The sequence below is a fragment of the Takifugu rubripes genome, chromosome 11 (genome assembly GCF_901000725.2).
Source record: "Takifugu rubripes chromosome 11, fTakRub1.2, whole genome shotgun sequence".
Classification (NCBI taxonomy): Eukaryota; Metazoa; Chordata; class Actinopteri; order Tetraodontiformes; family Tetraodontidae; genus Takifugu; species Takifugu rubripes.
In genome coordinates this window covers 13227101-13254328 of record NC_042295.1, presented here as the reverse complement: position 1 = coordinate 13254328, position 27228 = coordinate 13227101, and the positions used below count along the sequence as shown (strand labels likewise).

General features: G+C 40.7%; 4 protein-coding genes across 12 annotated transcripts in view; 2 read left to right on the top strand and 2 right to left on the bottom strand.

Moving 5' to 3' along the window:
* Nucleotides 1-289: 289 nt before the first annotated feature.
* Nucleotides 290-5531, bottom strand: cep126 (centrosomal protein 126). Of its 2 annotated transcripts, XM_029843447.1 has the most exons (11): nt 5467-5531; nt 4759-4923; nt 4410-4573; nt 4219-4318; nt 3657-3828; nt 2405-3554; nt 2057-2175; nt 1761-1818; nt 1319-1486; nt 1137-1183; nt 290-1048 (listed from the first exon to the last, which is right to left on the bottom strand). In XM_029843447.1, the coding sequence occupies exons 2-11, from the start codon at nt 4866-4868 to the stop codon at nt 1001-1003; spliced, it is 2136 nt and encodes a 711-aa protein (XP_029699307.1). In that variant the 5' UTR covers nt 4869-4923; nt 5467-5531; the 3' UTR covers nt 290-1000. The 2 variants fall into 2 exon arrangements, with proteins under 2 accessions (XP_029699307.1, XP_029699306.1); XM_029843446.1 differs by lacking the exon at nt 5467-5531 and having other exon boundaries at nt 4759-5013.
* Nucleotides 5479-10877, top strand: trpc6b (transient receptor potential cation channel, subfamily C, member 6b). 2 transcript variants are annotated; one of them, XM_029843443.1, is made up of 12 exons: nt 5479-5591; nt 6779-7515; nt 7712-7870; nt 8069-8233; nt 8501-8717; nt 8879-9106; nt 9236-9500; nt 9644-9839; nt 9952-10158; nt 10276-10332; nt 10414-10489; nt 10580-10877. In XM_029843443.1, exons 2-12 carry the CDS (start codon nt 6790-6792, stop codon nt 10732-10734), a joined length of 2451 nt encoding a protein of 816 aa, XP_029699303.1. In that variant the 5' UTR covers nt 5479-5591; nt 6779-6789; the 3' UTR covers nt 10735-10877. The 2 variants fall into 2 exon arrangements, with proteins under 2 accessions (XP_029699303.1, XP_029699302.1); XM_029843442.1 differs by having other exon boundaries at nt 7685-7870.
* A 108-nt stretch (nt 10878-10985) lies between these two features.
* Nucleotides 10986-16277, top strand: pgr (progesterone receptor). 2 transcript variants are annotated; one of them, XM_011608628.2, is made up of 8 exons: nt 10986-12746; nt 13116-13225; nt 13773-13889; nt 14167-14469; nt 14681-14825; nt 14947-15077; nt 15372-15529; nt 15620-16277. In XM_011608628.2, exons 1-8 carry the CDS (start codon nt 11710-11712, stop codon nt 15773-15775), a joined length of 2157 nt encoding a protein of 718 aa, XP_011606930.2. In that variant the 5' UTR covers nt 10986-11709; the 3' UTR covers nt 15776-16277. The 2 variants fall into 2 exon arrangements, with proteins under 2 accessions (XP_011606930.2, XP_029699305.1); XM_029843445.1 differs by having other exon boundaries at nt 15624-15758.
* A 290-nt stretch (nt 16278-16567) lies between these two features.
* Nucleotides 16568-27228, bottom strand: part of arhgap42b (Rho GTPase activating protein 42b) — a 34219-nt gene continuing 23558 nt past the window's right edge. For 2 of the 6 annotated variants that reach the window (XM_011608629.2, XM_029843441.1), the window contains exons 7-25: nt 26899-27003; nt 26174-26303; nt 25755-25855; nt 25420-25529; nt 24904-24960; nt 23759-23837; nt 23616-23655; nt 23259-23321; nt 23058-23132; nt 22491-22575; nt 22286-22344; nt 21838-21943; nt 21563-21722; nt 21264-21414; nt 20693-21088; nt 20421-20574; nt 19360-19422; nt 19177-19256; nt 16568-18606 (exon numbers count right to left, since the gene is read on the bottom strand). In XM_011608629.2, the coding sequence (XP_011606931.2) occupies nt 18518-18606; nt 19177-19256; nt 19360-19422; nt 20421-20574; nt 20693-21088; nt 21264-21414; nt 21563-21722; nt 21838-21943; nt 22286-22344; nt 22491-22575; nt 23058-23132; nt 23259-23321; nt 23616-23655; nt 23759-23837; nt 24904-24960; nt 25420-25529; nt 25755-25855; nt 26174-26303; nt 26899-27003 (2103 nt within the window). In that variant the 3' untranslated portion in view covers nt 16568-18517. The remainder of the gene's footprint in view (nt 18607-19176; nt 19257-19359; nt 19423-20420; nt 20575-20692; nt 21089-21263; nt 21415-21562; nt 21723-21837; nt 21944-22285; nt 22345-22490; nt 22576-23057; nt 23133-23258; nt 23322-23615; nt 23656-23758; nt 23838-24903; nt 24961-25419; nt 25530-25754; nt 25856-26173; nt 26304-26898; nt 27004-27228) is intronic. The other 4 variants (XM_011608632.2, XM_011608630.2, XM_011608633.2 and 1 more) reach the window with 4 other exon arrangements.

Genomic DNA, 27228 nt, shown 5'->3' with positions numbered 1-27228 from the left:
CCAGCGGAGACCAGGTCTGAACCCATCATACATAAGCTCACTTACACTAGGATGAACGGCCATGTCAGTGTTCGACATTTACAACTCTGGTCGTGCGTAATTGTCTGCTGTAATGACGCAGTAATAACAGGAAAATTGTAGTATAGTGGGAGCTTGTGCGCCACCCTGAGGCGCTAGATTTATATGCACCTAGGTAATAATTACCAACAACTTGCTCAGTCACAGGATCTCCCATTTTTAATTAGCTTTAATAATAAGATTGATATAAATACAACCAGTACATTTTAGATTTACAGTTAACATTTTTAAGCATGCAGATTTACACAGAGGAACAAGATTAAATATGGAAAAATGTGTTTTTTTTAAATCTACAAACCCAAAATAGAGCTAATTTTAGATTGTAACCATGTAGTAACTCCACACTTTTCTTAAGAACTACACAACAACACAAACCTATATTTTAAAAAAGCAATGTTCTATAAAGGATGAAAAGAATGAGCAAAGGTAGAGGAACCTCTTGAAACAAGTCCTAACAGGAAGATTGCTGGGCAAACCCAGACATGCTGCTGTAGGAGGGGAACTGAAGTCACATCAACTATCACATCAATGTGTCCTCTTTATCTTGATAAACATAAACAAGGTTAATAACATTTGATTTACAGCTTAGAGGACAACAACGTCATTATTTAGGAAATATTAAATGGGATCAAAGTTAGCAGCAAAGCTCAGATATTGATGTACTTACAGAGAACCCTGGAAGCCCTCAAGCAAACACTTTTGTATCCAGACACAAGTTTATGCTTTGAACATCGCGAGGACTTTCATAGATATATTACATTCCTCAGCAACCAACTATCACAACTCTAACCTAAACCTAAACCCAATTCTAACTTTAAAACTAAGTCTTAAACTCTCAGACCTTTGACCCTGTGAAGACCAGCTCTCAGTGTTTGCTTGATAAAATTTGAAATGAAAATCCATCTGTCTTCTTGTATCCATATTAAGACATATGTTGCCCATAATGCTTTGTGGATTTTATGTCCTGAGCCTAAAATCGGTGAAAAAACATTGTTAATGGCATAATTCTTCACAATATGACAAATGTATTCGCAATAATTAAATATTAATATATTTACCAATGGACTGCTGATTTGTACATGCCCTCCAGTTTGTGTCCTGACACCTAAAACAGTAAGAGAGTCTTTATTAGTCATTAAAATCACGTAAATATCTATGCAGAAGATCACAACCTAGTCAGCTAGTTCTGCCCAAAGGTGACTATTTTCACTACAACCATCAGCATAATGGAGGTGCTCACACTGCAGAAGCTGGTCCAGCCTTTCCAGAGACAAGAGAATGTTGCGCTCTTCCATGGAAATGGCGCTGAGCCCGTGCAGCAGGTCAAGGGGCTTCTGCACCATTCCAGGCCTGTCCTCCAGTCTGTCAGCATATAACTTTGACTTGTGTACCTCCGGCACTCTCAGTCCTGAGGGCACAGACATAAACACAACCGCATATGTTTCTGCTTCCTTTTATTCACCTCTTTAATGTAATTTTGTATTTCAAATGAATTTTCTACATATCTTATTTGTTATAAATTACACTGGATAATGAATGTCCACAGTGTGAACTTTAATATGTTCTTTTATCAAGTCAATATTTAGTAATCAATACATTTCACAAGTGGTCTGGTAAAAATTTGCACTGATTCCAAATCTTGATTTGAACAATTTCAGACAGCAACAGGGTGAACATGATACCTTTAAGGGGAAAGATCCCATTACAAGTACTGGGCAGCAGTCTGACTGGCTCTGTGGTCTGTTATGTGAGACAGCAAAACAAATAAATGTTAAATCTGGTAAAGGTTTGGTATCTGGAGTTATATTTATGACATTTATCTTGAAAGTCTCATCTTGATGGCTGTAGCTCCAGGTTTCTTACAGAATGAAAAATGGAAGGAGAGGGAGAGCCGACCCGATTGCATCTTTTCAAATACAATTTACTCTTTTTTAGTGCTGACTGGACCTGTTGCTCAGCACAGCCTGGTATACAGTACCTGAAGAGGCCTTTGCAACCATCTATTCCCTGAATCAGGAGGCAATCTGTTGTGCTCCAGGTGAGGTTTCCTCATAACTTGCTCACTACCAAAGGCATTTGTTCTAATCCTAGTTTTTTCTGAAAGGAAATGAGTTTATCGAGAGAAAAAAAATCAGTTGATGCAATGCAGTTCACGAGAACTTTTTTAGTTTAAAACTTCAAAGGAGCAGAACTGTACATTCAGAAGAAGGATAAGAAGTTCTAATACCGCAGCTAGTATCCTTATTTTTAAATCATGTGTTAAAAAAATCTGAATTACTAAGAAATGCACAACCAAATATGAGGAAGCACTCAGACAAAATCCTACCGTGCTGGGTGGTCAGAGCACTGCGGACGCTGTGCCAGATCTGAGAGATTTGCTCGTCAGTGGGAGTGCATTCTAGATCCATGCCCTTTTCTTCAGATGTCATCCTTCTTCTGGCTGGCTGAGATATTAGATTCTTTCCTTTGGATCCAGCAATCAGATTCACCTCAGTGGCAGGCTGAAGGTGCACGTATATGGTGCCTTTTCTTCCAGGGGTCTTGGAAGCACCACTAAGGCTGTACAGTGACCCGCTGACCTTTTGTGTCCTTTCTTCTTGTAATCCGACTTGTTCCCCAACATCTGCCCAAGCCTGCTTTGCAAAGTGGTGTCCAGTGGTGGCTGGAGGGGTCAAGTTGGGATCTGGCCTAGAAAGCTCCAACGCTCTGTTGTGATGTAATCGCCGATCCTCTGTGTGGTTAGAACTGTTGTTTCCCTTCATTGGTTCCTCATCACACCAACGCCCCTTCAGTTTGACTTGATTGTTTCCCCACAATTCCTTATTTTTGACCTTGGTCAACTCAATACTGTCTCTGATCATTGATGCTAAATTTTTAGCAAAAGTAAAATTGTTTTCACAGGGAGAGTCAAATGATCCACCTTCAGACTGGTTATTGAGGACTCCTTTAATGAATTGGACTTTTTTTCCGGGATGAGCAATAGCAGCTGAAACAGGCAGCTTTTTATCCTCCTCTGGCTGCTGAGGATATTTAGGAGCGTCCGACTCGCTGATGTTCAAGATTTTGTGTTTTACTGATGAGGTCATATTTACCTTCTCAGTTTTGCACTTTGAGTTCAAAATCTTCCTGAAGTTGTTAAATGTCACGCTTGGTTCCAAAGGGGGCTTCTGATGGTGCTGTAGACCTTCCTCATGAAAGACATTGTTGTTAGCAGCGTGTGTCTTCTTTATGTTAAGCTCCTCCAAGGCCCCTTGCTTTTTCTGCTGACAGCTGTACTGTGTTTTTGAAGTGGATAAGTTATCACCAAGGACAATAATTTCAGTGAAAGACATTGGATCACCTCGCTTCTTCTGTGGGTCAAATGGAGGAGAGAAATCCAAATCTCTAGGGGAATTTTCTGCGCTGTACTTAGGACTTTCCAAACTGTCCTTACTTGAAAGGCTTTCAGAATCACAATTATCAGAGGGGTGGCTGTCCTAAAATATGGAACACAAAGTACTCACTCATTTAGGTGACTAAATCCCATATTTAAAGGTCTCAAAATATAAAATACACCTGCTTTGTGTGATTCCATATACCTGTGGACTATAGTTCTGCTGCTTACGCAGCTGGTGCTCAGTTTCTTGGTAACTGATGATGCCAGTTTTCCTCCTCACAGGGAGCAGCTGAGAAATGGTTTCCACAGCAGTAAGTGCTTCATGAGGGGAGGGTTGAGAAGGCTGGATCGGGTTGGGAGAGGAAGTGTGGCTCCTCAAAGGAAAAAGGAATATTCCAGCCAAAATAAAAGACAGTGAGCAAAATACTGTAAAATACCACCCTGTATTTCTAATTTGCTTCACCTAAGGTGCTTAAGTCCATCCCTGCAGACAGTCCATTACAGAACACACACCATCCAATCACACACACACACCCAGTGGCAATTTAGAGCGTCCAGTCAACCTCATGCGTATGTTTGTGTAGACACAATATAACCAGAATCTCTAGAGATTCTCTAGAGAAGACCCGTAATTCAAATTTAAATTACGATTTAATCATAAATTCATACTCAATTCCAGGACCTGACTGATCTGGTGGTTGGTTGTAGTGGAAATTATCATTTTAGCTTGTAGGACTGACAGCAATAATTTATTTGATTCTTACTTGCTCTGTCTGCAGTTGGAAGATTGAAAGTTGCAGGAATCCACCTTGCTTTGAATTTCAATGAGCGCTTCCTCAACAGTGGGAACGCTGATCCTCGGAACTAAAACACCAGAAAACTCCCATTTGATAAACAGGATTAAACAATGATTTCTTCAGCATCAAACGGCGACACCTGCATTTATGTTGCTCACATTGCTTGTATCTCCGAGGAGGAGGAAGAGGAGGAGGAACAGGCAGGTGACCTCTTTGGAAACGCTGAGTTGCATTATTCATCCGTTGTTTGCGTTGCTCTATGATGTTTCGCCTCGTCTGCTCTTCCCTTAAGTCCCACAGCCTCTGCCTCTCTTCCAGAGCCCTATGGGGTACAATGGATGGATGGATGGATGGATGGATGGATGGGTGATGGATGGATGGATGGATGGATGGATAGATAGATAGATAGATAGATAGATAGATAGATAGATAGATAGATAGATAGATAGATAGATAGATAGATAGATAGATAGATAGATAGATAGATAGATAGATAGATAGACTAACTTCCTCCGTCGGTTGTTTTCCAGGGCGAACTTCCGGGATCGGGCTGAGCTCAACTGAAACTGCTCAAAGATGCGCCGTTTTTCTTCTTGGAGGTTTCCTTCAACTTCCATTTTAGAGCACCGGAAGGACTCTTAAAGTCTTTTCGTCTGTTTCCTCGTTGCTTTCCTACGTGGGATTTTTAATTTATTATTTTAAAAAATCCTCATCATTCAGTTTCTGGTAGTAAACACAGGTAACATCGGGCAACTGGAGTCAGCCAAACCAAACCTGGAAACCGGGTAACGGTTACCATGGAGACACCTGCAACAAAACCGCGCTCGCGTAACCACTGAAAACGTGCGCACAGACAGACGCTGACGTTTCACTGTCCATTGGCATAATAACGCTGGTAGTCTGTGCCTCAGAGGGCCATCTCTCCTAAGAGGATTATGAAAATCCATTTTTATTTATGAGCATTATTTATGCTGTAATTTAGACTGTGCTTATCAACACGCTACATAAACTCACAATTAGGCATTATGCTTCATAAAACAGTGCCAAAGTTATCCCTAAGATACTGTAGCTGTAAAGGAACTTCCAGTTTTCCTTCCGTGGTTATTAAAATGAGAGAAATTAGGTTTAAAATTAGCAATAAAATGACAGAATCTGGTGTTCAAAACAATGATTTCAATGCAGTGATGAAACCAATGGTGATGAGCTAAACCACACCTTGAGGGCGGACAGAAAAGCCTCCCACTGGGTGTGGTGGCACAGTATGATCAGCAAGACCAAAGGTGGAAGATGAACATGGCCAGCGGCTGCTGACAGAGAAGAGGAGACCAACTCCATTAGAGGTAGGTGGACTGTCTGTCTTCCAGCTTTTTTCAACGCTGCCATCATCAGAAATAGGGTCCTGTATTTTCCTGAATAATGACATTAATGTCTTTGTGTTTGTGCCACAGAACAACACAAAAAATAAAATATCACGTGTCATTTTGTGATACTATCAGACAGCAGTGTAATACAGTGGCTCACCTTCATCATGTTCCTCGTCCTCTTCTATCCTTTTTTGATTTCCCATAATTTCATTATCAGACATTAAATATAACTTGATTTTGTTATCTTTTAGAATAAAAGATAACATCTATAATTGTGCAGAACAATTAGTGACTAAAATATCCACAATATTATAAATGCGACTGCTCATTTTACAATAGCAAAAAATAAAATTAGAATGAAAAGATGTCATTATCATATGGTTAAAATTGTTAAATAGAATAATACTTGATCTCAACTTTAGAATTTTATTAAATAAATCACTTGAGCTACCAGAGAAAGAAGGAGTGGAAGCCAGGTTATGATAGAAGAGGAACAGATGATGAGACTGTGGGTGGTGTCATAGAGAGTTCTCATTTATCCAAGACCAGCTGTCTCGTTCTTATTATGACTGTCTTCATAGGACAGGACTTCTCACCTTGGTGGTAACATATTCTAATCAATAATATAGAAGGACATTCTTAAACAAGAATCTACAAAATATATAGAGAGATAAACCATATTAAAATGAGAAAATGTGGTGGAATATAGTTGTAAAAGAATTTCACTACATTTAAATAGTGAACCAGACTAAATATACACCTTGAGGAGCTTTTATGGGCACAGGTGTGACACTGAAACACATAGAAACAGTAGAGTCAACTGTTTCCAAGTGATAGGTTAAACAATAACCTGGTAATAACTGGTAAGCAGAGCATGATTGAAATACGTTTAATTAAATAAGAGACAGATGTGCAGGACAGGAAGCTCCGGCATACAGGAAGCAACCTCTCTGGAAAATAAAACATAATAACAATAAAACACAAACTGGATATAACAACAGGAGATGGAAAACTTAATTATACCAAGCACATTTTCTGGACTGCTACATTTAAAGATGATATTGAATAAACATAGAGAATCAATGTTTATTCAAATCATTTTAATGCAGTTTATGATGTTTAATGGTTATGTTTTATTTATTTTATTTTTTAATTGTTTGTAGGTAAGACTGTGATGGCAGCCAAGTGTCACATCCAAGCCTTCAGAGGAGCTGGTTACCTGTCCAGGACTCAGTCCGCCCGCTACCTTTTGAAGACAGAAGATCACTTTCTAGATGCTGCAGAAAATGGCAACGTTCCAAAAGTTGTACAGATGCTAGCAGAGCTTCCAGACCTCAATGTCAATTATGTGAACTGCAAAGGCCAGAATGCATTGCAGCTGGCTGTTGCTAACGAGCGTTTGGAGGTAACCAAGCGCCTACTTAAGAAGAAAGACCTCACCAGAATAGGAGATGCTTTACTGTTAGCCATAAGTAAAGGCTACGTCCGTATAGTGGAAGCCCTTCTAAGCCACCAGGCCTTCTTAGACGGTCAGAGGCTCTCAGACTGTCTCAGCCAGTCAGATGATGACTTCTTCACTTTTGATGAGGACGGCACGCGTTTCTCTCGTGACATTACCCCCATCATTCTTGCTTCTCAGTGCCACCAATATGAAATGGTGCATATACTTCTTATGAAGGGGGCTCGTATAGAAAGGCCCCACGACTACTTCTGTCAGTGCAGGGCCTGCAGTGATGAGCAGAGTCGAGACTCTTTTAGCCACTCACAGTCCCGCATTAATGCATATAAAGGTCTCGCCAGTCCAGCATATCTGTGTCTCTCCAGTGAAGACCCTGTGATGGAGGCACTGGAGCTGGGAAATGAGCTCTCCATTTTGGCAAATACCGAGAAGGAGTTCAAGGTATAGTATGACTGTGTTCCGAACCATAGAAAAATACATTGTGTAGCCACACGTTGATGGCAATAAATTGTTATATCCTGCAAATGGCTGCAAGACATGGCTATGGCCGGTTTAGAGCCTGAGCGTCCATCAGTGCTCACATGAAGGTGTTTTCTAATGTGTGTTGCAGAATGATTACACGAATCTCTCCACGCAGTGTAAAGACTTTGTGGTGGGCCTTCTGGACTTGTGTCGAAACACGGAGGAAGTCAAGGCCATATTGAATGGGGACGCTGAGTCGTGTCAGAACGCTGACACCTCCTGCAGACAAAACCTTTACAGGTTGAAACTCGCAATAAGATATGAAGTTAAAAAGGTGAGTGTTGGAATGATTAGTGTTCTTTCTCACTTTTATTAAAAATCAGTTTTGTATTCAAACTTCACACTTCTCCCCTCACACACACACACACACACACACACACACACATACACACACACACACACACACACACACACACACACACACACACACACACACACACACACACACACACACACACATCCTATGATACAGTTTGTAGCACATCCAAATTGCCAACAACAGCTCCTTTCCATCTGGTATGAAGACTTGTCTGGAGTGCGTCAGCAGAACACAGCAGTTAAAATCCTTCTTGTGCTCGGAGTAGCTGCTGGGTTACCTGTGCTGGCCTTTATTTACTGGCTTGCACCGTCCAGTAAGGTTAGTATATATTTATATAGGCCTAGAAAGACCTCAGGCCTATGTCTCTCTAGCTTGTCAGGTATTTGTGGAGGTCTTCTGCCCCCTAGTGAACAAATGGAGTTAATGTAGCGTTGTGACCATACAAAGAATAACACGACTTGGAATAAACGTTATTAACAGCTCGGGCCTTTCAGAAATTGTTTTAATAACTGATTTTTATCCCCAATTTTGAATTTATCATCTTAAAGTATATCTCTTGTGTTTTCTTTTCCCTAACTGTATCAGCTGGGGAAACTGATGCATGGACCCTTCCTGAAGTTTGTGGCCCATGCAGCTTCCTTTATCATATTTCTTTGTTTGTTGGTCCTCAATGGAATAGACCGCTTTGGAGGAACATCACTGTTACCCAACATGACCACCCGCGATCACCCTTTACAGCTGTTTCGTATGAAGACCACACCTTTCACCTGGATGGAGATACTCATTATATCATGGGTCACAGGTCTTAACTTTAACTAAGTATAAATGTATATTCACAAACATATTGTTTTTTAAATTTATTTTACGACATTATCTGTTGTGCATCACCAACAAATGTTTACACGGGGAATTGGCATTATTACTCTATTAATTCATCTAAAATTCTGGTCTCTTTTCCCACAGGAAATATTTGGAAGGGATGTAAAGAAATTTGGGTGCAGGACATTGGAGAATATATGTCGGAACCATGGAACCTTCTTGACTTTAGTATTTTGGCTACTTTCATGGCCTCTTTTATTGCCAGATTAATGGCATTCTGGCACGCATATTCTGCACAGTGTTACATTGATAAGCATTATTCAGACTTGGCCAACATGAACCTGCCATTCGAGATCCAGTATTTCCAGCTTGGTAAGATGGCATCATATAAATATGCATAAGTGCATTACTCCACTCCAAATAATCCCACTATTGAAGGCTGAGCTGTACGCACCAAGCGTGTTGGGCAATTAAAAGCCCGTTGCCTTTGCTTGATTACAGCTCGCATCGACTGGTTGCCCTCAGACCCACAGCTCATTTCTGAAGGCCTCTACGCCGTTGCAGTGGTGCTGAGTTTTTCCCGTATTGCATACATTCTACCAGCCAATGAGAGCTTTGGACCACTGCAGATCTCACTGGGAAGAACCGTAAAAGATATTTTTAAGTTCATGGTGATATTCACAACTGTTTTTGTGGCCTTCATGGTGGGAATGTTCAGCTTGTACTCATACTACCTGGGAGTCAAATACAACAATGCATTTACAACGTGAGTATCCCTGAAGTGTCTTGTTATAAGGTTGTTGAAATTTAAAATGTAAAATTTCACAATATGTCCTTTTAATGAACTGCACTGGGTCTTAGTGCAGTGTTTTCACATTCTGATTCGTTCCGATTTCTCAATTTTTCTAGGATTGAAGAGAGTTTTAAAACATTATTTTGGGCGATTTTTGGCTTGTCAGAAGTAAAATCGGTTGTCATTAATATTGACCACAAGTTCATTGAGAATATCGGCTATGTTCTCTATGGAGTCTACAACATCATCATGGTGATTGTGTTGCTGAATATGCTCATCGCCATGTTTAATAGCTCCTTCCAAGAAATTCAGGTACATCTTCTACAGAATGATCAAAAATAATGAGACAATTATGTAAAAATGAAGGTTGATCTGTAGCCTATAATAACCTCAATGTTCTTCCCTGACTCCTGTATTGATGCAGGGTGATGCAGATGTTGAGTGGAAGTTTGCGAGAGCTAAGCTTTGGTTCGCATACTTTGAGCACTGCAGCACACTGCCTGTACCCTTCAACCTTATACCAACGCCCAACTCAGTTCTCTCCCTTTGGCTGGGGATAAGGGACTCTCTCTGGAATAGACCTCAGAGCAACAGCCAACACAGTTCAAATGATGTGTTAGAGCTTAACAAAGTAAGACATTAACAGTGGTAAAGTGTATTTCAAGTAAACAGATTTTTGTAATTCATAATAATGACTGTAATAATACAATACCATGTGTGCCATGTGTGTCTTTGATTCGCATTGCAGCTGAATCACAAAGAGGATCAAAGAACAGAAGCAACACTGGGTCCAACACATTACCAAGTAAAGCTTTTAGCCTTTCTTTAGATGAAAAAAAGGAGCTGCTCATCTCATTCATGTATATTTTTTCAATCAATATGACAGAAGATAATGAATCGTCTCGTCAAAAGATACATCCTAAAAGCACAGAGTGATAAGGAAAACAGCCAAGTTAACGAGGGTGTGTCCAACAGATTCTCTGGAAAGTTATAGCTCGTTATGAAGATTTGGTAAATTGGACCCCTTTGACTGATTTCATGTTGTTGCCCAGGTGAGCTGAAGGAGATCAAACAGGACATCTCTAGTCTTCACTATGAGCTGGCAGAAAGAGGCAGCAGCGACGCGGAGAAACTGGCAAATCTCATCAGGCACCTGGATCAAGTCATGCAGAAAAAAGGGGCACAAGGACCACAGAAAAGAGTTTGAGTAAATTGTAAATTTACTGGACGACACTGTTACTACTGAGGTATTGGGTGAGGGTGTAATGACCCATAGAAATGTACAGCAGATGCTCTTCTCAAACCTGAAAAATGCTTATTAAATGCATATTATAATGCATATTAAAAAGGACATTTTACTTTTGAAATCACAGTGTTGTTATTATTGTTGAAGGAACATTATTGCAGGAGTGTCTTCACCTCGTGGATTTTATGAGTTTGTGAAAATTGTGAAGCACAAGATGTTATTGCCGAAGCTGTAAAACAAGACAAAAGTCTGAGAACAGTCTGACCTGTCGAATAAAGTGCTCACCCATCTAGAGACAGGAAATGAGGAAAAAAATGAGAACAAGGGTTTAGGTTTCAGATGTGTACTCAGCACAGAGAACTATAAAAATTTGACAGTGAGGAAGGTCAGTGCACAGTGCCAAAAAATATCCAATACATTGTTTTAGAGCAATCGCCCCGGTAATTTGCCTTAACCTTTTATGAGTAAACTTAAAGCAAGGTGAGAGAAACCCTTTCAGAAATCTAGAGCACTATGATATTTGGGGACGTTCCCATAAATGTGAAACTGTTATTGAAGAACTATGTAGGCCACATCAAGAAAATCCCATCTGATAAGAGATGACGCAGGAGAGGAGGCCAAGGTCTGTCGGTGCCTCACAGCTGCTCTATTTATGCTCAAGAAGGAGAAAATACTCTCTTTTAAGTGGTAATGTAGCCATCCATCAGTCTGTGAATCCATCGCAGTTGTAGACCCTAAAAACCGAATTCAGCATTTTCTGTTGCTCCACATAAATGTCAACCTGACTGCGTCAAACAGCTGAACTTTACTTATTCAGTCGCCACACGGCATAAATTCAGATGTAGTGATTAAAAAGAGCATAGGCGCCGTCCTAAAAGTCATTTTCCGCTCAGTCACATGAAATCACGGTTTAGTCGAGTAAATCGTGATTATTAAATGATAGAAAACCAAGTCCCAACCTTCTTGGACAAGAAGGAGGATTACAGGAAAGCCTCTCTCTCTCTCATTCTCTCGCACACGCACACACACACACACACACACACCGCCCAGCTGCACGACGCACTCCAGCCTCCGTCGTGCGCGTCTGTTCTGCTCGACACAAAGAGCAGAATGAGTGGTTTTATCACATCAGCGGCCGATTCCACCGACACGAGAATGAGTAACTTAGCGGGACATCATAATAAAATCTCCATGGAGCCCCAGTCTGTAGCTTGTATGTCTTCTTCCGTGCGTAATTTTGGAGAGGGCAGCGCGCCGATCCACGACGACCGCGGAGCTTTCAGAGACTGTAATATTCTGGACGATTCTCTCGTTGGGAAACATTTTTATGACCGCAACAGCGAGTTTCTCAAGTGCGACAACGTGGCGTGGGAAGATCTCATAAACATCCAGGAGACGAACGGATCATCATCAGAAACTTTACCTGGCACCAGTTTGAGGATGCCTTCGAAAACAGGAGCATGTAAGTTCATCAAAGATGAACGGGACGCGTCCGTGTTAATGGACAGCGCCTGTCCTAATTTTGAGCCATCTCCGGACATCCCAGCTCTTGACACCTGCTGTGACACCGACAAGAAGCAGCAACTCGGACTTTCTGGCGCAGAGTCGACGAGCTTCCCCGCCGTCTCACCGGCGCCTCCGCGTCCGGGATTGGACGGACTTCCAAACTTTCTGGTCGATTTGAACCAACCAGAACAGCTGAGAGCGGCGGGCCAGAAGAAGGCTGAGTCCAGGTGTGATTATCCAGGGAAAGCTGCGGCCAGCTTCGATACCAACAGACCCTCCGTTGCGCATCTATCCATGTATAATGGTGATGTTACGCGCTGGACCAACCAAACATCTCTGGCTGAGCCCCAGTATTGGTGCCAGCCCGCAGGACTGACCGAAGACGCATTTCTTCATAATGCCTATGATGGGATCCAGAACCAGACAGCAGCTCAGAGGAATTTATCATCTTTATCTGCATTCCCCGGGTACTGAATATATTATATTCTGTTTTTCCACTATATAAAGTCAGATCTGTCACAAGGATCTCATGATGTCCAAATAATTGCACCAATACATTTAATTACTTTTGGACATAGGAATATATCTTAAAGACAATCAATTAGAGTCCAAGTAATAGAGTTTTAGAAGATTGTTCACATTTATATTAAACATTAAACATTAAAGGCACCTTAATATGAAAAACATTCTATTTTTGTTATGTCTGTTATCTGTCTGCTATATGTTTTTTTCCAGATGACTTTCAGAAGATTAACTGTGATGATTTAGTTCTAAAAATCCGTTTGCAATGAAAGATAAATATAACTTGTTTGTCATTATTTTTCTGTCTTTTCCAGTATGCCCCCTCAGAGACTCTGCGTGATCTGTAGCGATGAGGCATCCGGTTGCCACTACGGAGTTTTAACCTGTGGGAGCTGCAAAGTCTTTTTTAAAAGAGCAGTTGAAGGTTAGTAACTGGATTAGTTTACCTATAAGGCACTTAAAAAACATCAAATGATTTCCCAGCTCCACCAAAACCAAAACCTTTTACGTTTGTCAGCCGAGACTGTTGGAAATCGAAGCAAAGTGTTTAACAATAATTACAAGAACCGAGTTGTCTTTTAAAAGCAGCTATTGCTAACTCTGGCACACTGAACTAATTTAGCTGACCTTCTGTGCGTGCTGTTAAAGGTCATTAGCAACAGTATCACATTGACCAGTGTTCACGGTGTTCTTCATCTTGAACTTGTTTTTCTTGTTATCTTGTATTGTGAGATATGTAAGAGCCACTATGTCTCGCCGTGGCCATGTCACTCTGTCCTCACAGCCTTGCTTCCATGTAATTTTATCAAAGATTTCTCCTCAGTGTGCCACCGCTGTGCGCAAGGTGTAGCGAAGCTAATGGCCAAGAGCCCTTCAACACCTCCTCTCCTTATTATGAGCCTCTCCTCTTTCCTGCATATTTGAAAATCAAACACAACTGCGTGCAATGTCTGTTTGCTTTTTCTCAACAGGCCATCACAGCTATCTCTGCGCTGGAAGAAATGATTGCATCGTGGACAAAATTCGGAGGAAAAATTGCCCTGCGTGTCGCCTCAGAAAGTGCTATCAAGCAGGAATGATGCTCGGAGGTGCTTGTTGATTGGATATCTTGTTGTTGGGCGCCAGCGCATATCTAAATCTAAGTATTTTAAAACGTGCACTTGGGAATTCTGACTGACGATTCTTAATTGCCCGAAGCTGTGAGTGGGGCAGAAAATGGTGTTTTTCCTCATCAGTAGTATGCAACAGTTAACTATTGTGTTACTGCTACTATTAGCAATAATTAACCATCAGTCATTAATGATATCAATAATATTAAATCTGTTTTGCCATCAACAGACCAATACTTTTTTATTCATTTCCCAGGAAGGAAACTAAAGCGTTTCGGCAGCATGAAAACCTTGGGCTTTGCGCCGTCCCTGATGTTTCAGTCCCACGTGGCCGTGTCCAATGACAACCAAGCCTTGACTGCCATGACTTGCATCCCGAGCATCCGCGAGGTTCAGTTCTCCCAGCAGATCATGAGCATCTTGGAAAACATTGAGCCAGAGGTTGTATGCGCAGGTCATGATAACACACAGCCGGATGCTCCCCACCTCCTCAACAGTCTCAACAGGCTGTGTGAAAAACAGCTGTTGTGGATTGTCAAGTGGTCCAAATCCCTTCCAGGTAACAGAACCTCAGCACAGGGATCCAAAGGCAAGCTTTGCACAGGGTCCCTGGGGCTGTATAATCGTGATAAATAGTACAACATACTTTCAAAGTGCCGAATATGATGGAAAATTGGGGAGAAAAAAAACTCACTTTATGACAATATAACAAAGGAGCGGGAATTCTTCGCTTCAATCGTCTCTCATCTTGTTTCACTTACTTTTCTAAGGGTTTCGCAATCTTCACATCTCCGATCAGATGACCCTCATCCAGTACTCATGGATGAACTTGATGGTATTCTCCCTGGGCTGGCGGTCCTTCCAGAATGTCACCAGTGAATTTCTATACTTCGCACCCGACCTGGTCCTCAGTCAGTAGGTGTCACACAGACATTCATTTTAATCAGATGTGGTTGACTAGCTTAATTTATATTTGCAGAATGCACAATTAATTCCATTTTGTTATTATAGAGTGATATTTTTTGTTGTTTTCTAGGGAAGAAATGAGAAGATCTCCCATTTCGGACCTGTGCTTGTCTATACAGTTTGTCCCTCAGGAGTTTGCAAATCTTCAGGTTTCCCGTGAGGAGTTTCTCTGCATGAAAGCCATACTACTGCTTAATACTGGTAAAAGAACAAGACACTTTACAGTCTTGCAGGGACGTGAAGCACTGATGACTATCTGCTGTTTGGCTGCCTAATAAAGGGCAATTTTAAAAGGGGTGACTCAATCTCGGCGAGATTTGCCCATCAGCGGCTATAAAAGCCTCGCTTTATAATTTAACTGCAAAACACGGAGTTGCTTAGCTGTACTTGCATAAGTGCTTCTAGCAATGATATTTATTTAGAAACAGAAAATTATTTTCCCATTTACAATCAAATGTAGTAAAGTGTCATTTTAAAAGTATCCTGTGTTCTCAGTACCTCTTGAGGGACTCAAAAGTCAGGCAGCATTTGAGGAAATGAGACAAAATTACATCCGGGAGCTGACCAAAGCCATCCACATGAAAGAGAAAGGCTTCGTGGCTAGCTCACAGCGATTCTACCACCTCACAAAGTTGATGGACGCCATGCATGATGTAGGAAACTTCACATACTTGAATCATGCTTTAACCTGACTGCTGGTGTACTGGATACAAACCCAATGTGAAATGTCTCTTGTGTGACAGATAGTGAAGAAGATCAATCTGTTCTGTCTGAGCACCTTCATCCAAGCCGATTCTATGAAAGTGGAGTTTCCAGAGATGATGACAGAGGTCATTGCCTCCCAGCTTCCCAAGGTCCTGGCAGGCATGGTGAGACCCCTCTTGTTCCACAACAAGTGACAATAACAGCACAAACATCACATTTGTGTCAAGACTGACTGGATCATTGAGCCTTTATTTACTGGATGCTTCATCGTACTTGCTTGTGTCACCAAACTGTATGGAATAATCTTTAAAGTGTAACTCCACCCCTTGGTTTTGGCTGATGTGCATTTAGGTTGGAAATGAATGTCCTGATTGTCTTGTGACGCACCCAGAAACTCTCCAGCCCCAACCTACCACACATGAACACACACAAAAAAGGAAAAAAAAAGAAATCACAAACACACACTGATACTTCTGCTCTCAGACATGTGCTAGTTTCTATGGGAGCGGCGATTTGTGATGTACTCGCTGAGTTTCAACCCACAGAAGCCAATTACACTCTGATTTTGACAACAAAATAAGGCAAATTGAAAAAGTTTGACTAAAATGTCAAGTCGGACCAGACTCAGCCAACACTACATACAAGTTTTGAGCAGAAAAAAGGTGTTTTTGGGGTTTAGTTACTCTATAAACTCCTGAGGTGGAAGAGAACAAGTGTGCTCTTTAAAATGTTTAACATAGCGTCTCAGTTGTATTCATGCTTTTTATCTTGATTCTTGTATTTCTTATATTAGAGTAAAGTAGCTATAAAGAAACCTGCCAATTACCTGACAAAAGTGTTTAAGGACAACTCAATCAGCATCATTTCGTGCATGGAGTGGATGTGGTAGACCATTAATAACTGTCAGAAAATTCTCAAATGACACCTCATATTTTGATAAATATTCTATTTTTCACAAGTGAAAAAGAGGAAATCTATACACGAAGATGGGTTAGGTAGCTTTATGGAATAAAGTGAGTACAGCAAATCATCAAAATATTTTCTGATGAAGGTTCTTTTGCAATTTTTCAATCAGCATATATTAATGTAAAAAAAAAAAAGAGTTTGTTTTCTATGTACACAGTAAAGAGAAATTAATTTAATCAAACTCATTTCAGGTGTACAGCCACATGTGCAGGATTGGTTGGTTGTGTCTTAATTAAATACATAAGCACATAAAGAAACTGTTCGCTTTAAATGTCAACATATAGAAAAAAAATACACCACTGTCAAAGAAATGACAGCCCTATAAACTGGGTATGGATGTTGGTGACTAGATTAAAGTAAAGTAAATATTTAAGTATAAAAAAACATTCATATAATTCCAATAAGGAAATGTTATTTTGTATCTTATATATTGTGTCTTCAATGGAAAGAAGTGAAGAAAAATGCCAAAAACCCTTTCTTGGTAGAAGTATAAAGTGCAATATAATTCAATTCTCATGTAGCTATAGGAAAGACTTTGTATCAGAGGAGTAAACCTTGTTTTTGGTTTAAATCTAGGGTTTGCTTTTAGACAAAAATAAACCAAAGTCTAAAAGTGAGGGCACAGTAACAACGAGAAACAATGTACTTCACCAAGCAATGGTTGATTGACTGCAACTTCCGATATTGACTTCACAATTTTGTATTCATTATTTCTAATAAATTGCATTGACATGACTTTAGGCTTGACATGTAACTGCAACCAAACAAGCCTTCCGTATAAAAATAAATGCAAAATGTTCCATTTTCAGACTGTGTGTATGATTACTCCTACAAATATAGACTGTAGGGGAGGATTATTCCCTGAACAAGGTCACCTTGCATTCTTAGAGCTGAACATAGCCGGGAACAGCCTGAACTGGTAAAGATCCCAGAACCCTCCCAGCACACAAACTTTGAACCACTGAAGAAAGTTTTTTTTTTGTTTCAGTTTGTAATAACTGAACGGTGATTAGATTTCCTTTCTCAGAAATGCCACTGAACTATAATGGTGTGTGTGTGCGTGTGTGTGTGTGTGTGTGTGTGTGTGGGGGGGGGGGGTTAAACTGTTAAGACACTTTCATAATTGTACATAAAAGCCATTGATGTCATAACACAATCTGCGTGTAAAGGCATAGATATCAAAAGTACACCAGTGACGACACTTACGTGTCCTAAAGCTGAAGGACATTAAAAAACATTTTTTTTTTTTAAAAACAGACCTTTACATGAATCATATGTATAATAACATTATTTAAAGTAATTAACAGAAAGAATTATGATTTTCATCAACAACTTCACAAAATGCTCGATACAGTAGCTGACCACAAAGTGCAGCAGTGACACGGTTCAGTCGGTGACGAGTAATCAAAGGACAGAAACATGCAAGATAATGTGCACAAACACATCGTGCTCGTTAGATTAGATTTTGAAACTCTTTTTGACAACTACTAATATAATTGGAATAAGAAAAGAGGTGTTACTCCAAGAAGCTCCAAAGAATAATCACTATTTATCACCTTTCATTTGAGAGGTAGGTGTTTTGATTCCACATGTTTGCTTGGTTTCAGTCGACTTGAAATATCGCACTTTGTTTTTTCCCCTGTTATTTTAATTAAATGTTGCTGCTCAGAATTCTTAAAGTCGAAGGTGGAATCCTGATTTCTGGTGTTGCAATGATTGTCTGTATGGGTTTAAACTAGGTGCAGTCTAGAGGCAACACGTCTACAAATTTAAAGCATAAACGTGTGAACAAGTTTCTGTTGGTTTCCAAAAAAAAAAATATATATCCATTGGATTTTTACTCTTAGCTGCACGGTTACAGATCATATTTACCAAGAATGCATAAAATAACGTGTGATCACAGCATAACTAAAACCATCTCCACTAATATATATCTGGTGATGTATATCTCCATGGATACCATGGGGCAGTTAGAGGAAGACAACATAATTCTCAGGGATTAACCCTGTTCTCCCCTCATATGTTGCTTGGAGCCAGCCTGGTTCAACAGAAGCGTAGACTGCAGGAGAAAAGACAGTAAGACAAAGATCAACCTTATGACACATACAGTATACCCAGGAACAATATAAACATGGTAGTTTTAGCTGAGGAGCTTAGCAAAAACTACTGGTTTTAGATGATCAGCAGCATCAACTGAGCAGAAATATGGTGACTACAGCTGTCAAAGAATGCAGTACTGTAGAGAGCAATAATAAACTGTGTGCTAGTACTGCAGGGAGCTTGTTGATGTTTCCGGATTTGGCTGCTGGCTCTGCTGGCTGCGTTAACAGGAACAGGCACGGTGTCTTCCATCACTAGGTTACAGTGACCTGTCTGTACTGGTCGTGGGCCAATTCACTTAATGGAAAAGGCAAGAGGCACTAAACTATTGCGAGGGCTGTGTGGATTTTAGCGACGCAATAATGGAGTTACGCTGAATGCAAAAAGTAGTTCATAACCTTGCATATCATCAGGTTATTACTGTTTGTACTCTGTGCACAGGCATGCGTGACTTTTCAGGCATCTCTGCACCTTTCAGTTGGTGCGCATAGTACTTATTCAACGGTTACATTAAACTTTCTCTGCTTACCATTTGTAAAGTGCGCCCCCTGGGGGAAGCTCAGCTCATGGCTGTGCTCTGCCTCACAGGAATACATGGCCTTGGCATCTCTGTAGAGACAATAAAAGTCAACAAAGGCATGGGCAGTTTCAGAAGATGAGGATGGAATTAATTGGGTGGAATGGTCACGGAGGCTGTTGTGTTTTTGGGCACCTTTTGAGTGCAGCGGACTGACCAGTAGAGGCATTTTCAAACCGGTGGGCTCTGGCAGCAACCCTAGGACAAACAAAAATATATAGCAGCAAAACTCTATTTTTGTAGAACTTTTCCAAACCAATGATCAAGGTAAAATCATTGGCGTATTTTGTTGGTTCTTCAGAAAATAAACACGAAAAATACTACATCAAATATTTCCCTTTTCAGCTTTCCTTTTCCAGCCAAATACAGGTCTCTTTTTCCTGAGGCCAATTAAGGTTTGGCACAGTTGGAAAGTAAATTAAAATAAATAATCCAGCACTTGACCCTGTAAAACTACAAAAGACTACAGGGCCTGGGGCAAGCTGGGAGGGTATTGTACAAAGGAACTAAATGAGAGACGTGGTGACTGGCTTCTAAGACATGACAAGTCAAACAAGTCATTTTTCCAGAGAGAAAGACCGTTGCTGGGTCACATCAACCTCAGAGCAGGCAGAATGTAATTAGAGCCAGCTCTCCAGCAAGAGCGGAAAAGACATAAATCTCCCAACACATACGGATGTTAGAGAGCACGGAGAGAGCAGGGTTCACTCAGGGGGCTTGTTTCAATTGGTCTGTAAACATTAATGCATTTGCTTAAAGTTAAGTAAAGATTTGTTTTTTGGCATTCTAAATGCCAATTGTCAATCAGCTACGAGAAGCGTTTTACTAGGAATTAATATCAAAGCTGTAAATCCAAACTCCAACTGATGTGCAGATGGAAGTTACGCAACTACAAAAGCATTTACACGTCCAGAATATGGCAGTCTATTTCCTCTGGGAACTATTATTCGCTTTTGCTGTCAATTGCTGTGTAAATCGGCCACTTGTAGGCCCTCCAGAGCTGCCGTTTTATGGTTTTATTTTCAGTTCTTTGCATTTACCAAGAACTCTGTGCTAAAATACACTATTTACAGAAGCAAGAGGTCTAATAAGAGGTGAGGTGACTGACTGAAATAAATATAAATCAGCATAAATTATGGGACAACAGGGTTGCTTTGAAATGGAGTTAAAAGAAATTGTTTTTTAAAAATCTTTACACTGAGCCAGGTCTTTGGTATCCATTGTAAAATGACGTTTCCAACCTATGAGGGACCGGCTGCTTTGCTGGGTGGTCTGGCTGCTCTGGCTTTAAATCGACTTTGGGCTCCAGTGTTGACAGACTGTGGACAGAGCCAGAAGATTTCATCGGCCCTGAAGGAGATCAACAGAGAATCTGTTTAATTATAATAACATCACTTTTGTAAATGTTGTAACATAATTCAATTTAAATGATTACATGACAAAGTCTAAATAGGCAATACTTCTTCACCTTCAGACAAATACAGTGATTTCATGGAGGGAGGATCTGGGTGGTGCATCAGGGCAAGACTGAGGTCACTGCGGCAGTGGGGGGCTTTCTTGGGAGCAGAAGAGAGTCTGGGCGTGACACTAAAGGAGGACAGGCTGCAATTGTCCTCTAACTCCACATCTGTGCGCTCTGCTTCCTCCCTGGAACTGGACTCCAGGGTGCTCATACCTGTAGCACTTCTGTAACCATTGGAAAGCTTTGATGGTGTTTGGTGGAAGAGAGACTTGTTCATGACCTGAGCCGAGGGAGCCATTTTGGATGAGTTATTCTGCTCAGAGGAGTGGGAGGACAAAGACTCAAGGCTGCCCATGGGAGTGCTGCACGGACTGCTGCTTAAAGTGTCACCTATACAGGGGCCAGAATACACATAAGCAAGGCCTTCATTAAACCCAATCTTTTTATCAGCTACAGGAAAGAAAAAAAATGCGGATGAAATGTATCATGACGTGTGCAGATGGCCAATACTTACCAACAGATTCAGGGAAATTATGGTAGAATGACATGTGGTGATAAACATCGCTTTGGTACTTACTTTCTGCATCTGCAAGGCACAGAGTTGGGGTGTAGAGGCTGCGCGGTTTCCTGGGCCCTGTGGACAGACAGATGGCCCGGTTCCTGCGAGAGTCTGGTCGGCTCTGAGGCTGTGGAAGAGGAACATTTGCATCTGGAGGCTGGTGAAATATCTAGAGTTCAGAAAGAGCACAAGTTAACGCCACAAAACAAAATACTCCGCAGCTTGGTTACTCACTGGCAAAACAAACTTCTTATATATAAAAAAAGTCGCTGTATAAAGAAAAAGAACACTTTCAGAAACACAAAAAAACAAGCAACCTTGTTAAAGTTCTCGATGAGTATTTCAACCACGATGTTCTGGAATTTGATGTTCATCATGGCTGCCACAGTTTCCTCCTGTGAGCGCATCAGCGTGGGCCCGAAGATGACACCCAGGTTGGACACGGTCATCAGGTTGAGCTGGCTTTGTGTGGAAACCCTGTGTGTGTGTGTGTGTGTGTGTGGGGGGGTGACCATAAGACATTACTGCAATCAGTGTTTCTGACTGAAGGATAGGAGCCGACGCATTACCGAATCATTAAAGGGACACATACGTAACAAGGTGTTGTATTAGGAGTTCCAGCATCTCCTTATTCCTTTCAGGCAGCTTGTGAACCAAAGCATGGACAGCACAAACCCTGTAATTCTGGTCATCTGATTCTAAAGAAACAATGATGTAAATATGACAAAAAAGCTCATACTATTGTGAATCAGCTGGTTATTATTTTATTGCATCAAGACTAATAGAAATAAGCCAATTATTATCAATCTACAACAATACAGAGTCTTACGTAAGATATTTTAAGTTAAGGAGACAAATTTAGACATGATGTAGAGACAAATAGTTGCTAGATTTAATCAATTATAATTATCACAATAAACTACAATGTGCGCACTTCACTATTGATTTTACCTCCATCACTCATTACTAATGTACTTGAACATGAGTCTTTAGAAATCTTTTGGCAAAATATCTCTTTGATAAAGATGAGATCAACTTACTGACAGCCATGATAAAATCTTTGTGGAGCTTGAAAGTCATTAGAGGCTCAGATAGACATCTGATAAAAAAAGAAAGTCATTGACAACACTGTATCTAGTTTTAACACCAGGGCCCGAGGCTTATCTACTGTGGAATCGATGTGTCTCAAGCATCATGGACATTATTGCTTTCAGAGAAGACATATAACTGGTAAGGTGAGCTGACCTGAAGTAGTTTTTCAGACCACTGGTAATGGTTTTGTTGTCCCACATCTCTGCGTTCAGGTCCATATCCACGGGAGCCTTGGAAGCTATTGAAAATGCATTTTACTAAATACAAACGATGTGTCCAGGTAGAAAAACAAACCAATGAAACACAAAGCACTACATTTTGAGAGTTTGCCTGATTTTAGGTCTTGTAGAAGAAGACATTGGAATAAAATATGTATGGATGATTTCAATAGATGATGCAGATATTTTAGTTTATGAATACCAGTAGGTAATTTTGTTAAAAATGCTCCTACACTGTCTCACCACCAGGGGGACCTCTGACCTTAAGATACAGAGGCATATTTATTTGATTAAAATTAATCTTAGACAGTAATCAGAAAAGGGCATTTAACAACAAAAAAGGGCATTTATGCATTTTGAAAGTCCATATCTATTGCCTGCTAAAAAGGTTTATAGAAGTGAAATTAAATGCAGCATATATATTAAAAACAAATACAAAAAAACATTACAAAGGATAACCTAGATAAGATAGTACCTGACTACTGACACAAAACATACTTACAAAACACCGTGGTCATCAGCTTCTGTACTTTAGAGTTGACCCCTCCAATTCTGTAGAGCCCCATTGTATTTATCCCTTTGTAGCCATTAAAAGGTAATGATAAGTATTAATAAAAAGCATTACACATGTACTTGACCTTAATGCTTCTTTCCTTCTAAAAGAAGTCAGAAGAAAGTGACAATGCGTAAGATGATGCCTCACCTCTCACTTCCACTAGGTTGATGCATCTCCTCACAAAGTTAAAGCCGGCCTCATTGAGAAATGCTGGTAATACAAGATGAGAACACGGCTGACACGTGAATTACCATTGCTTAACCATGCAGGGATAATAAGCTCTCCCCTATGTTTCTGCTCACTCTAATAAGATACATCAATTGTGCTGGAAGGCTGCCGATGTCAGCTGTGGGTGTATGTCAAGTAATTGTGTTAATGAACAGAGGTGGCGGTAGGTAAAAAAAGTGTGCTTTATACGTGTGTGTGATGTATTTTATTCCCTGTTTTACTCAGGAAGGTACATTTCAGTACATGAACATATTTTTTAAAAAAAACGGCACTTACTTTCCTCCTTTTTACTTAAGATAGCTGGAAGGTTGTAAATCTAGAGAGAATTTAAAGAAATTCTAATTAAATTTAATAAACGATAAGCTGAAATTCTTGCCAAATATCAGTGAGCACAAAATAAACCAGGTAAGATTCCTCACCGGCTCCTTGCCATCCATGGCCTCCAGCCACAATCTTCTATTAGACTCTGACAGCGCCTGCAGTGTCATTACACCATGCCTGGAATGAGTTCAAGGGGGGGGGGGGAAGCTGGTCTCAGTCTGATCTCATTGCCGTAGGGCCCCAGGACAGACCATGTTTACATTGGATGAGACCACTATAAAAGGACTAGTGTGCCTAAAATAGCTCAAGTGCAAATGCTTGACTTCACACTGTGCCCTTGGCTGGCTCGGTGCTTCACATTCCGCTCCCGATTAATTTCTGTGTTTGATATTTCAGTCATCATTTTTGCACCCAACATGCACGCACCCGTTTCATCCGTGTTGCACGCTACAGAAATCAAACAATCAAGTTAAATCCACTGGGTTGCCTTGATAAGCAGACAGAATTTCATGTAGAGGTTTAAAAAATATCTCAAGAAAATGGATAAAAAAAAAAAGATGAGCTTGGATGAGTTCAATGATGTAGATTTGGGTTCTCTCCAAAGTACCTCTTTTAGCCCACGATACACCCAAAAAAATCTTTGGATGTTTTAAGCAGGGAGATTAAAATTGGACAATTCTTTCAATTTTTCTTTAGTAGAGACAGAATTTCAAGCAAAATCTGGGTAAAACACAAGCACCTCGCATTGCTCAACATCCTGACAATTTAAGGGTGATTTACAGCTTTAGCTGTAAAATGATATGTATAAAAACTCTGAGAATTACTGTCCATCTTAAGACATACTCACCAAAAGTACCTGGTCCTGCTAACGTGCAAGTCGCAGCATGACCCATGTGACCTAGAGTCATACAAGGCAATACTTTCTATCCTCCCATGCTACTTCAAATCACTCGAGCAATTTCCTGTGGAGCTAAATTATGATTAACCCCCAATTACAACAAAGTGTTGTGAGCCAACCTCTGAATAACAAAAACTGACATATTGTTAGAATCAAAAGCTAGTATGAATAAAAGTCTTTCTGTCCTTAGCCCATAATAACCCAGACAAACTAGATTATTTAGTGAAGCAGTAAGACAGCAACAGTATCAGCACTGAATTTGAAGCGATGTGAAGGCTCTGATTAGCAGCGCACATGCAGCACATGCAAGTGTTCTGCGAAGGAAGCGTTGGCCAGTTCACATACCGGACTTTACAGAAAAACCGAAGCGGCCTGAAAAGAGTTCCACGACAGATGTCATTTCTACATCGACATGGACACAGAGAAAAGATGGGATGGGTTCAAAAACAGGACAATTCTGTTTGTTGAAGGCAAAACAACAAGATCGGGAGGGAGGGAGACAACAGGAGAGACATGCAGGACACAAACAGAGCTGAAAACATCCAACACTGGCGACCAGAGGATCGTCGAGGGTTAATCCAGTCTGAGCAGCTCTTGTGATGCGGACTGCTTCTATTATTATATGGATTAACATCTGGACACATTTAATGTAAAAAAATGATCGTAAATAACATCTATACAAACTAGATAGCAACATATGTGTTTGTACATCATTTATGATGTAAAATGAATAATAATCGTAAACAAGAACAAAAACACTCAAACCAGTGTTAGATTTCACAAAATAGATCTGTTTTCAGTCAATATGAGTTCTGAGAAAGTTTCTGCGAAAATGCAAAGCAGACAGAGACGGACACAGACCTCTCCACCACTTCGATATCGAAGCAGAAACGCTTGTCGATGGAATCGGTTTTCCTTCGAATGCAGGACTTGAGCTTGAAAATCTCTGGTTGGTTGAGAACGACACCATTCTGAAATGATCACAAGTGTCGGCACACATAAACCCAATCAACAGGTTTATTAAGATTAGAAGCCATCATAGACGTCAGTCAGTAAATTGACCCATTTTTAGATGCCTTGACGCGACTTTGTTTGCCATGTTTTCCACTCAAACAGTGGTTCTTTTTAGTTCCTCATTTTGACACCTTTCACTTTCCCTTCCAGCCGACCTAAAAGAGGCACTGAAACTGAGTTACCTGTTTGGCTGCAGACTTGGTGTCAGTGTTGCTCATGGTGAACGTGTTGCTGCCTTTGTCATACGTGCAGTAGTGACGGGTCCAAGTGCACCCTAGAGGACCTGACAAACAAACAGGAAACAGCAGACGGCTACAGCCTTTTCCTCTGAAATTGTGGGAATACATCCTTAATTAAAGAGTGAACGTATCCAAACGTATCCATTCTCGCTATAATAAATCTACCATTTGGGGCTCTCCCTTCCTGTTTGAAAGCACATCAAAGGGAATGGATAAACACCATGAATTATGAGCTCGGTGTGAGAGGATCTCTCCACAGAGCTCTGGGGGAACATGAGACATCTTTATGGAGATAGATGTAGAAAGCATGCATTCATAAGTGATGTAAATGTCTTGCTGGGAGCCAGGCCACAACCACTCACGTTTCTCTTGGACATAAAGGAAGCCTTCCATCGTCCACTGTCCTGGAGGTTTATAGTCCTGGTCTGCAGAGCGTATCCTCTTCATTAGCTTCTCCACTTCCTGCTTAGTGCTCACAAAATTGTTCCGTGTCTGTGCAGAGAGAGCGGGGCAGGATTGGATTTGCATTAAAGAAGCAAGCTTTTCCTCCCTCCAGCACATGAAGACTGAAACAAGTGGCCTGCGCACGTTTCATTTGGGTGCTGTGTGTCGCTACAAAGACAAGACAGGACTTGAACAACGGAAGTTAAAGGGAATATTCTCATCCAGAACCCTTTTCTCCTGTATTACTCACACCTTTCCTAGACACATCATCGATGTGAATTTTACTAAATAAGAGAGAGCATGACTTTTGGTTCCAAGAAATTCTCTTTGTCCAGGCAAAGTGGTCAAATTAAGACACTTTCATTTTCCCTGGAAGAGCAGCTAAGATGACCTCACCGTCTACTGTTAGAGGCTTTGCATCCAAGGTCAGTGTTGGAGTATAAATGATCACAGCAGTGGTGCTGACATTTAAGGTCAAAGACAAAATTTGGTTCTTCAGGCTGTAAGCGCCGAGGTCGTGGTGACAGAAAGAAGGGACACAGAAGCAATTGTGATTTAGCGCCATGCTCTAAGGTTCTTTTAGGTACAATAGCATCACGTGGCCTAAAGTAGCAGCCATTCAGACAGAAGTGCTGGGACTTACGTTCTGTAGGTTGAACTGCAGCTGCTGCTTGTAAGGTTCAAACTCATGAGCTAGTTCGTATCCTTCGTGATAGAACGTAAATAAGCCTTGAAGAAAGGCCAGGAGCTGGAGAAAAAAAAAAAGTCACATCGGTGAGACATAAAGAAAAATGGTCTTTAACAATAAAGAGAGTTATTAAAATGTTATAAAGATGGAGCACATTCCACATTTGATACAAGCTATAGTCAGTAATTCTATAGCTACACTCATTATTCTAGCAATAGTGACAGGGTCATCCAATCATTAGCCATGATGCTACAGAGCAGTGTACAGCATTACGAACCACTGAGG

What these genes read in the sequence shown, in the direction of transcription:
- trpc6b (XM_029843442.1), top strand. Translation starts at nt 6,790, where the DNA reads ATGGCAGCCAAGTGTCACATCCAAGCCTTCAGAGGAGCTGGTTACCTG. An exon ending in ATACCGAGAAGGAGTTCAAG is followed by an intron (nt 7,516 to 7,684) that starts GTATAGTATGAC and finishes TGTGTGTTGCAG; the next exon opens with AATGATTACACGAATCTCTC. An exon ending in AAACAGCCAAGTTAACGAGG is followed by an intron (nt 10,490 to 10,579) that starts GTGTGTCCAACA and finishes GTTGTTGCCCAG; the next exon opens with GTGAGCTGAAGGAGATCAAA.
- pgr (XM_011608628.2), top strand. Translation starts at nt 11,710, where the DNA reads ATGATAGAAAACCAAGTCCCAACCTTCTTGGACAAGAAGGAGGATTAC. An exon ending in CCCGACCTGGTCCTCAGTCA is followed by an intron (nt 14,826 to 14,946) that starts GTAGGTGTCACA and finishes GTTGTTTTCTAG; the next exon opens with GGAAGAAATGAGAAGATCTC. An exon ending in TGATGGACGCCATGCATGAT is followed by an intron (nt 15,530 to 15,619) that starts GTAGGAAACTTC and finishes CTTGTGTGACAG; the next exon opens with ATAGTGAAGAAGATCAATCT.
- cep126 (XM_029843447.1), bottom strand. Translation starts at nt 4,868, where the DNA reads ATGGAAGTTGAAGGAAACCTCCAAGAAGAAAAACGGCGCATCTTTGAG. An exon ending in TGCTCTGACCACCCAGCACG is followed by an intron (nt 2,176 to 2,404) that starts GTAGGATTTTGT and finishes ATTTCCTTTCAG; the next exon opens with AAAAAACTAGGATTAGAACA. An exon ending in GGTTGCAAAGGCCTCTTCAG is followed by an intron (nt 1,819 to 2,056) that starts GTACTGTATACC and finishes CTCACATAACAG; the next exon opens with ACCACAGAGCCAGTCAGACT.